This window comes from Juglans microcarpa x Juglans regia, chromosome 5D (assembly GCF_004785595.1).
Source record: "Juglans microcarpa x Juglans regia isolate MS1-56 chromosome 5D, Jm3101_v1.0, whole genome shotgun sequence".
Taxonomy (NCBI): domain Eukaryota; kingdom Viridiplantae; phylum Streptophyta; class Magnoliopsida; order Fagales; family Juglandaceae; genus Juglans; species Juglans microcarpa x Juglans regia.
In genome coordinates this window covers 11,668,340-11,679,127 of record NC_054602.1, presented here as the reverse complement: position 1 = coordinate 11,679,127, position 10,788 = coordinate 11,668,340, and the positions used below count along the sequence as shown (strand labels likewise).

The 10,788-nt window shown below is 33.6% G+C and overlaps 1 protein-coding gene across 1 annotated transcript; it reads right to left on the bottom strand.

Moving 5' to 3' along the window:
* Positions 1-1,468: 1,468 nt before the first annotated feature.
* On the bottom strand, positions 1,469-6,367 carry LOC121265010 (probable inositol transporter 2). The gene is made up of 6 exons (XM_041168425.1): positions 5,981-6,367; positions 5,817-5,887; positions 4,016-4,351; positions 3,413-3,520; positions 2,702-3,304; positions 1,469-2,296 (listed from the first exon to the last, which is right to left on the bottom strand). The coding sequence occupies exons 1-6, from the start codon at positions 6,114-6,116 to the stop codon at positions 1,814-1,816; spliced, it is 1,737 nt and encodes a 578-aa protein (XP_041024359.1). The 5' UTR covers positions 6,117-6,367; the 3' UTR covers positions 1,469-1,813.
* Positions 6,368-10,788: the final 4,421 nt, after the last annotated feature.

The following is a 10,788-nucleotide window of genomic DNA, read 5'->3' as shown; positions in this document are numbered from 1 at the left end:
CCTCAAACAGAAACTTGGAAGTCAGGTTCAACTCCTCGCCACGCTTCCTCCTGTCAACCCTCAGGGCGAGATTCAACCAAGTCCGAAGCTGTGGTGGAGAGGCGCATGAAGCAACACGGAAACAAAGCATTAACATAAGTTTTAATTAAATGGGTCGGTGCTAGTTAGGACGACAATACTTGGGAAGTTCTGTGGAAGCTACAGCAAAATTACCCCCACCTTGTGGGCAATGTGCGATAAGGGGGAAAGACTTCTTATGAAGCCCTAGAAAGGATTTGGGGAAGACGAAGTAAATTGAAATCTGAAGTGAACTAGGAGAGATCGGGTACTCAAGTGGGAGGGAAACATAGGGAACTCGAAACGACGTCGTCCAGTGTGAAGAAACAAGCAAGGCTTGGCGTTTTGGATTAGAGTGAAACGCGGTGTTTGACTTAAACTATGATGTTGCTGTTTATAGCAATTTGTGTCGTTTAGAGCTTTTAATAAAGGTTGTCGTTAATTGTAGTTGTGGACCGTTTTGGTATAGGCACCAAAATGGTGCGTTTTGTCTGTTACTATAGTTCCTGCTGTTAGTGGTTACGTTAGTTTTCTTTGTAGTTTGTTACGAATTAGAGTGAGTATATGGAGCAAGTCAGTGAAGGAAAAAGGCGTTGAGAATCTTTTGAACGTTATTCTTTTATAAGGAGGTTTGGGTTACCTCGAATAACCCAGTGAATTTATGCATTGCAGTCATCTTCTTCCTTGGAGAATTACTGTGTTTCGTGTGTCTACTTTGGAGTATTACATCAGGAGCCTTAACATAGATGGTACCCTAGCTCTTGAAATAGAAATTGTTTTGCTTTGGAGACTGAAGAAAAAGAAGAATATGTTGAGGGCCAAGCGATTAATTCATTGGAAGGGTACCTCATCCAAGGAGGCAACATAGGAGGACTTGGACGAGTCAAAACAAAAGTTTCGAGACCTTGTGGGGGAGGTCTTCTACAGATGGAAGACTATGTTAGACTCCTTGGAAGTGTGGAGGGGGGCGCCACTGCGGAGGGTGTGGTTGAGGGGGGCGTGATGCGAGGGGAAGCGGAGAGAAGGTTTGAGGGAGAGGGGCTGTTTCTATTACGAGGGATTTTTCTTTTTCAAGTTTAAGAGGAAAACAATTGTACTTAAAAAAAGGCAATGTCAGCTTGTTGTTGAAGTTTGAACAGGTGTAATGGTATTATTATACCTAAATATCCTGTAAAAGAGCGTGTATCAAAACCAGCAACTTGAAAAATCCAGCATATTAATCCCAATAATATAACTTTTACAGCTTGTAACAAAGGAGAGTTCGTTCTTTCGAATCACGCAAAAATAGAACAGAAATGTTTGATAGTTCGAGTTTGCTCAAAATCAGGGCTCCCTACAGCAGTAGGTTATTGGGTGTTGCATAAACTTAAAAAGGATTGTATTCAATCGCACACATACCATTCTCTGAAGCATTTTTAATATTTAATTTTCCTTTTTTATTAATTTTAATATCATTTTCATTCTAGATTAAGGATAATTATTAACTAAACACTAAATAACTATATGATAGTTGAGAGTGCAAATTATTAGAGGAGTAATATTTGATATAAGCTCCAAATAGACAAGTCTCGGACAGACTTTTTATAAAAAAGTGGGTCCAATTAAAAAAAAATAATTTTTTTTATACTTTTTTAAAATGGGTTCCACTTTTTTACAAAAATTGTGCAAAATTTGTTTATTTGGAGCTTGTACCAGTCATTTCTCATCCAAATTCCCTGTACTAATCTCAATCAACATGTAAACTTCGAGCTTATTTTCAGGCAGCTTGGTTCTTGTAATTTGCGTCAACGCTTTTCTCCCAGAACCTGAAGTGCAAAGCTCTAAGCTCCAGCATCTTCTCCACCTCCTCGATTGGAAGTCCCTTTGTTTCTGGGACGCAGATCAAGACAAAGAACAGGGCTACAACTGAAATGACCCCGAAAATGAGGAATGTCCAGGATGTCCCAATTGCATGCGTTAAAGTCAGGAAGGACTGTGCAACAATGAGGTTTGAGATCCAGTTTGCTGTGGCGGCGATTCCTCCACAGATGCCTCGATATCGTAGAGGATATATTTCGGAGTTGACAATCCATGGGACAGTTCCCATTCCTGGGGAGAAGAATATGATGTAAAGTGCCAGGCCTACAAGTGCAAGCCATCCAGTTTTGCTAGGACATCCCCTGGTGTACCATAACCTGTCTTCTCCGCGGCACGAGTCCTTCACTGTGTCATTTGAAATCAAACACTCCCCTGGAAATAGCTGCAACAATAGGAAAAACTATGAAGATAATCATGATGACGGGAAAACAACAAAATAAATAACTGTAAGGAATCCATACAACTAATCCTTAAGTTGTAGATACAGGGCTTGTTAGAGTTGAATTGTGTGATCATATGTACTCTTTGAGAAGCAGAAGTTCTATATGTTTACTTTAATGGAGGGAAATTGTCAAAAGGTGATTCCGAGTAGAAGATGGAATCTAAGAGGTATAAGTTTGGGGGAAGGACCAATTTAGTGATGGCTTTGGAAACTTTGTATACCGTCACATGGATAGATTCCAAGGAAGACAAAATCAACCTTATCGAAGTAGAAATCTAATGCAAGACTACTTGAAATTTAAGAGAGATGTCATGAATAAGGAATACACAAGAAATTCGTCTTTACCTTATTAGTGCCTGAGGCACAGAACCCACAGTCTGGAGATGAAGCCTTCAAACACTTCATACAGTCCCAACTGTTGGCGTTTACAGCAGAACTGTAATCTGGGCAGGTGTAATTTGTAAATTTAGAAGTTGCAGTTGCTGTAACCAATGGCGAATGGGTCGAAGTATGATAAAATATCCCTGATAAAAGCCCAAGTGAGAGTATAACACCAAACAAACTAATAATTAGAAGTTTCTTCCTCCCAGTCCTGTCAATAAAGTAGATGCTCACAATAGAGCCACAGGCATTGAGGCCAGCAGTGACGAGTGAGAGGAGGAGTGCAGTTCGATTAGATGCAATTCCAGCTAATTGAACTATGGTGGGGCTGTAGTACATAACTGTGTTTATGCCCACAAACTGCTGGAAGACCTGAAGGCCAACTCCAGCAATTAGTCCTCTCCTTACTGTTTTGGTTTTCCATAGTTCAGCATAGGTAATCTTTCCAGACGATCCTTTTGCCTGGATCTCTGCCTCAACTGATTCCTTTAGAGCTTGGATCTCTGCTTCTACCTCATTGGCGGAGTATATTTTCCTTAGTAAGGTTTTGGCCTCTTCTTCCCTTCCCTATTAATTTCAAAAAAGAAGGCTGATGATTTTGGATCTTAAAAAGCACACGCTTATTCTCTGAAACTGTAAAGCAAGCACTAACATAAAAGAGAATGAGAGAAAAACCTTGCGGTATAGCCAACGGGGTGACTCTGGAAGAAAAAACATTAACACAAACTGAATCAGGGCAGGAAGTCCTGCAACTCCAAGCATCCACCGCCACGTACCAGGTGCCTAAGCATTGAAATTGCACGTAAAAGGTACAAGTCAAATACAATTCAAAGTTAACTTTGCCATACACATTACGCGTATAGATTCTCACATGAATTGCATCTAAAGGTGAACCAAGACATATGGTATAAAATGATTCACCCCACTTCTTGTTTCTGTTTTACAAGAGTGAGTTTCTTGTATTTGCAATACCATTGAGATCATTGTAGAATTCAATAACTTTTTTTCCCATCACCAGCAACCATTGTATAAAGTTACCATTATTGTCATACATGTAAATTAAAAATTGACAGTATGTGTGAAGGAAGCTTTTGAAAATAACAAATTAGATTATTTTTGCTAAGATGATCACAAATTGAAGTGAAGAGGCAAGTAAAAGTTGCCTAAATTCTGTGTCTCAATGTATAACTACTGCAAGTTTTTTAAATGTTATAAACAACTCTTGGATTTGTACTCTTCAAGAATATCCAAGCACCACAACTACATGTGCTTGATTACCTTGGTGAAGGCCAAGTTGATAAGGTATGAAAGGAACTGGCCTCCAGTTATAAGAAATCCATTGGTACTAACAAGGGCACCACGGATTTTTGCTGGGGAAGCTTCAGAGATGTACAAAGGAGCTGTCATTGATGCCATTCCAACCCCTAGTCCAACAAAAATACGTCCAACTATAAGAAGAGATGGGCCATTAGCAGACGCCATGATCACAGCACCTACAAAGAACAGGAAGTCTGCTATTAAGATTGCAGTTCTCCGTCCAAAGCGGTCATTCAGCCACCCGCCAACTGCAGCTCCGATGATTGCTCCTGCAACCGCCATGCTCACTATGCTCTCCTATATATACACATATTGTCACCAACCACAGTATACTAAATAAATTTAGTTTTAATACATGGTAATAGGAATTTAATTTGAGACCCTCTAAAGATAAACAATAAAAATTAATCAGCTAACAGGAAACCAGAGACTTGGAAAGTGAAGCCTTTTTTTTTTTTTTGTGAAATTGAACTGACAAAAAAAAAAAAAAACTTCGAAGTTATTAAAAATATTAATAGACTGCTATCACTCATATATCCAATCCATAAGAGATTGAATCTGTGACATTTAACGTTAACCTCCATCCCTTTCTAAATAAGTATGCATAAAGCAATTGATTCGGAGTAAAAAACATTTGAGATCTTTGAAACTCAACATTTCTCGTCTGATAAGATGAGATGAAATAAAGTTGAAAGTTGAATAAAATATTGTTAAAATATATTTTTTTAATATTATTTTTATTTTGAGATTTGAAAAAGTTGAATTGTTTATTTTATTTTGTATAAAAATTTGAAAAAGTTGTAATGATTAAATGAGATGAGATGAGTTGAAATGAATTGTGAAAACAAAAATCTCAATATGAGAATTTTCATTCGAGGGATACATTAGATTAATTAGCATGCTTGGTTAAAATGATTGAGATTTTCACATCGGGTAAGCCTTACGGTGAAGAACAACGGGATCTTCACTGATGTAGAGGGCCTAGAAGCCCACAAAAGAATCTGGACCCTGACCAAGGATTCTCTGAGTCCAATTTCGGACTGTTTTTATTTGCAAGAACAGGAGGAGGTCAGAGGTCAGCTGCCTTATTGGACTGCGTGAAGTCCAAGACCAGGACTGTAACGTTGAAACATGTTTTGACACCTGTCAGTATACCCATGACTGATCTCCCAAAAACAAAGACAGACTTTTCAGATCATGTCAGATTTGTTGACTCTTAACACTAGCAAGACAATAATATTAATAAATAAATAATTTAAAAATTACCCAAATTAAATGGATTTTTTAAATTATAGTTAAAGATAAGCCTGAATAGAGAAGCCTTGGATCACGGAATCAGCCATCCAGCCTGGTGAGGGATATTTTGGGCATTGTAGGGGTGAATAAATTACAGGGTCCAGCCGCCCAAGTGCAGCCAAAGTTCAGCAGGGGCATGCTTATCTTTATCTAATAAAAATGAGAGATATAAATGGATCGAGTAAACAGGACTGATGTTAGGTTTACACAGTAAATTAGTTAAGATGAGATAGAAAGTTAGATAAAATATTATTTTTTAATATTATTTTTAATTTAAAATTTAAAAGTTTTGAATTATTTATTATATTTTATTTAAAATTTAAAAAAAATATAATGGTGAGATAAGATAAGATGAGAAGAATTGAGATAAATGAAGGATAATTATCGTCTATGAGAGGCTGCACAAAACCGGATGAAATCTGAGAGCATGAACAAGGTGGACAGAAAAATTAAATTATGTAATCACCTGCAAGAAAGTATTTTTATCCACCTCCTCGAAGTCATCTCTTATGTAAAGAAGTGCTCCTGATATCACACCTGCAATAACCAGATAAATATGCTTAGAATTTCATATTCTCTGAGAGAGAGAGAGAGAGAGAGAGAGAGATGTAGAGAGAGAAGAAAAGAAACCTGTGTCATAGCCAAAGAGAAGGCCACCAATCCCAGCGGAGAAGGCGAGGCGAAGAACATAAGGGTTTTTCCATGCCAGAGAGAAGCATTCTCTGAAAGCTGAGGAATCGGCCTCTATGTGTAACCCACCTTCCATTTCTATTTGTTTTGAAGGAAGAGCTAGCCAAGGCCTCTGTTATTTCCTTTTGCTCTCAAAGACACACCCTTTGTACTATGTTTGGATTTTCCGAGAAAATAGGTGAAAAAGAGAGCGAAAGACAGTGTCTGAGTTAAAACAGAGCGAGGAAGTGACTGGATATGGGGGGGGGGGGGGGGGGGGGGGGGGGGGGGGGGGGGGAGAAGATGATGATGCTAATTGCTGACTATAAATTTTGCAAGGAGAAATTTTATTTGCAATTTCCCTTCGGACAGTATGTACTGGTGGTTTATTAAATAAGAAAAAAAGGGGATATTTTTATAATTTTAAAAAAATTTAAAGATAAAATTATTTAAATTTACGCTATAATTTTCAAATAATAACTATACGTAACATTGATCTTTTGCAAGAGTCGTGCTACATCAGTCAGTCCGTCAAATTATTGCCAAATGTTTTTATTTATTTATTTTTTATCTTTAAACATTTTTTTTATAAAATTATAAATATTTTTTTTAAATATATAATATCATTAAAACATATTTATTTAATCTCTGAACTCAAACATTTCTGATTTTGTAAAGAATCTGGTACCGATAGCTAACAAAATAAAAAATAAGCACGGGTCCGTTTGGGGACCAATTCATCCGTCCCACTGTCATTTCCTTTCCGATTCGTAAAAAGGAGAACTTTTATTTGAGCAGTCGTCCCGTTTGAAAGAATGGAGAGATGGGATGGAATAAATTGAGAAGTTTTGTGAATAATAATAAAATTTATAAATTTAAATTTATAAATAATAATGAGATGAGTTTAGATGATTATTTTTTAATTCAAATCAGTTCTTAATTATGATAATGATTATTAATTGTATTAATTATAGGATAATGGCAATTAATGAAATAAATTAAATTGAGGAAACACAATATATATATTTTTTCCTAAACGAGGAAACACTGCTAAAAATATGACGCTCAGGAAAATTAAAAAAAAAAAAAAAAAAAAAACAGAGACAGAGAAATAAAAGAAACAAGATTATCAATCTGGAATACGTACTCAAAACTCGACTGACTACAATCTTGTCTTATGTTTAATTGATCATCATTTATTCTTAAAAAAAACATGAGTCATTTTGGTGTTCTCACCCTTTTGTATTGTGTTTAAAGTTAAAAAGGACTTTCCAATTCCATTTCCAGAATTCTTCACAATACTTTGTAAATTGTATTGTTTGATATTTGTATTGTTTTATTTCTAATAATGGTTTTTTTTTTTTTTACTTAAGAGTCTGGTTTTGGGATTTCAGATGTTGTAACTTATAACCCTCTTATTTTTTTTTGAATAAGGTATTCCTTCGTCTTAAGTTAAGATTTATTAATAAAATTAGGATCTTATCATCTTCTTTAAAAAAAAAAAAAGCTACATAATCTCCTTATAAAATTTACGTTCAAATTCTACAATCTAGACTTGAGTTGAAGAGAGACGGAACATTTTCTTATGGAACGGCCAAAAGGTTCATAAAAAAAATTAAAGCATAGAGTCAATAAAGGATAATAGAAAATAATATAAAATTAAAACGATGATCAATATCGCGGACAAGAGCGACCTATAATATTATATAATATATTGAGCCAACTGATCTAATGTATAAAGTAATACTAAAAAAAAAAAATTAAAGAAATAAATCAAATATTACAGGACCCCATAAGCTATTGATCAAAACAGCCAATTATACGATTATCCTACGTAATTAATTAACAACCATATATAGTATCCTACTATTTGTTAAAATAAAGTTGAGAGTTTAATCTTGAAGAGAATTAAGATAATAAGAAATGTGAATAAAAATGACCTTTTCAAATAATAAATTCATACCCACTCCAATTTCTGAGAGTGAGTAACTATACAAGTGTGTTTTATAAGTTACGTTTAAATATTGAGATGATCTCAAATTATTTATAAATAGTAGTAAAAAAATAATAAATAATTTATAAATAATAATAAATAATAGTTCACTAACCAAAAACAACTATATATCCTCGATCCATTTTAAATAATCCGAAGGAAGAAAAATAACAAGCTAGGACAACATGCTTAGTCAACCTTTTTTTGGAGTGGAATGATGTTTGATACTAATCAATTAGGAAACCACCATTGACTGTAAGCTTGAAAATGCGTGTAGCCGTGTTCTTAAAGGAAATCATTACTACATGATAAAGTATATTAATATTGTCAAAACCATGCCGTTGCTAGTATTATCAGTGTCATCTCCCGTCATAATTCATGGTTTAATTTGCTAATTATTTCCTTATCTGATCATGAGCTTTTGAATATAAAAAGCGTGACCCAAAATATAATCAGGGAGGAGGTTAGGTTAGCTGAAAGTTTCGGTTGAAATCACTGTTTATTCTAAAAATCTAAATCGATGAAAATATATAGATTTTATTATTTAATTAATAAAAAATCATATTCATCATTTTAATTCCTATCATCTTCTTATCATTCCTTGATGTGATATTAGATAATAGACTTACAAATAAAATATAATAAATAATCTCTCATTATTTAATACCACATCATAGGATGATGGGAATTAAGTTGATAAGTAGCATTATTCTTAATTAATTTATATCTTAACACTTCGTCTCACGTGCGGGCTAGATTGCATCTTAATAAGTAGGTCCAATAAGTAGAATATTTAATTAAATGAGGTAGAGTGTAGAGTACTCAACTCAATACGAACTTAGGACCTCTATTATGATACTATATAAAATAATTACTTGTTTCAAAATTTTAAGTTGATTAAAAAAGATAAATTTTATTATTTAATTTATATTTTTAACATCTATAAAATTAAACTGATGAGAATGTATTAGATTAATGAGAGTATTAGCAGTGGCTTAGCCATTTTTTAACTAAATTTTGACTAGAAAATTTACTTTTTTAAATCTAGCTAGTCACTTTTCAACAATACCAAATAATAAACTCTCTAAATCTATTATTATTCTATTAAAATATTAATTTTAGCCTTTTAATTTATTTTAATTCCAATTGTAATTAGAATATTTATTCGGTATTAAAAAGTACACATTAATTTCTAATGTTCGTCTTATTTCATTAGATATAAATTTGAACCCTTTTTTTTTTTTTAATTTTTACAACGGTTATATTCTTCTACTAACATAAACAAAATGCCATTAAATATCATTCTGGCCGGCAACGAGCAAACAAAACGCCGCTAAATAATTATATGTATAAATTACATGATTTGCCGTAACAAAACAAGAAATATTCCATTACTATATGATTTTACAGGAAAAAAAACAGATGTCTGTATCATGCAGACATGAAAGGATAATAACATAAATGTTCGTTTGAAACCCAGAAACTGCTTTGCCCACCATAAAGATGAGTAACGTTATAGAGAAATCACTATAGCAATACACACTTTATACTCACTGCGTGACTGCTTCTAATTGATTACTTATTTGGAGAGATATGTGGTCTACCTGATGTCACATTATGTGTGTAAAATAGATACTTTTAATAGTAACTTTTATCTATATTTATTCTATAAAGATAAAAGCGGAAAGAATACTTTTATGATCAAAAAATTATTTAGCCAGCAATTTGGGCCGGTTAGATTTGGTTAGTGAAAAAAGAGATGACTAAAATTATTGTATAAGTGTTGAGTTTGATGTAGATATATTTTAAATAAGTTTGCTAAATTTTGATCAAAATTTAATTAGAAAGAAAGAAAGAAAAAGGAATAATTATTAATAGGGTCATGCTACGGGTCTGATAAAAAAGTACCTATAGTTTTTTCTTTTTTTCACATATCTTTTAAATATCAATATATTTTTAAAAAAATATCAATATATATATTTTTTAAAATCAATTCACTAATAAACATTTTCTTAACCTTTTTTTTTTTCCGGAAGATTTTGGGGTCAAATTCATCGGTCCCCATCATTTTCCTTATTAATAACATGCCACAGTACATGCAGGGGAGGCCGTTAGGTGAGAAGTTGTCTCTTTTGATTTCGACATATTTCTGCCTCGGGTTGATCATGTGAAATTTTGCAGTAAGTATCAATGATAGCATTATATATATATATATATATATATATAGGTGTAGTACGTTACGTAAACTTAATTCCTAACCATATTATATGTCCATTTTCTGCTAAATAATATTTTACCCCAACAGAATGCAGGCCGGGATATCCCTGGGCCACACCACAACACAACACAACGCCTTGCCAAAAAGTTTTGCTTTCATGCATGCCATGTATTAATTTTTTAACATAGTTAAGTGCAGTGTGTTAGCTAGGTATGTTAAAAAAAAAATGTGCTACATAGATTTTCTCTTTAATTGGTAGCTGAAAGCATGAAAAACATGGTTGAAAGTAGAGCACTTCTTGTTTGAATTGGATGGTTGAATTCAGAAAACAAATAGATAGATAGAACATAAAAAGTACTTTATACTATATATATATATATATATATATATTATAAATATCTTGCTCATTGGAATCATATAATATTTATTATTATTTATGTTTATTTCTTTTAAATTTCGAAGATCAGACTCTTACATGCATTTGGACTCCACCATTTCTTGACGTTGATGCATGCAGCAAAGAGGCAAGTGGGTTTCCAGAGAGAAGCTCCAGTCACA

What these genes read in the sequence shown, in the direction of transcription:
- LOC121265010 (XM_041168425.1), bottom strand. Translation starts at nt 6,116, where the DNA reads ATGGAAGGTGGGTTACACATAGAGGCCGATTCCTCAGCTTTCAGAGAA. An exon ending in ATAAAAATACTTTCTTGCAG is followed by an intron (nt 4,352 to 5,816) that starts GTGATTACATAA and finishes GTGTATATATAG; the next exon opens with GAGAGCATAGTGAGCATGGC. An exon ending in GTGCCTCAGGCACTAATAAG is followed by an intron (nt 2,297 to 2,701) that starts GTAAAGACGAAT and finishes CTATTGTTGCAG; the next exon opens with CTATTTCCAGGGGAGTGTTT.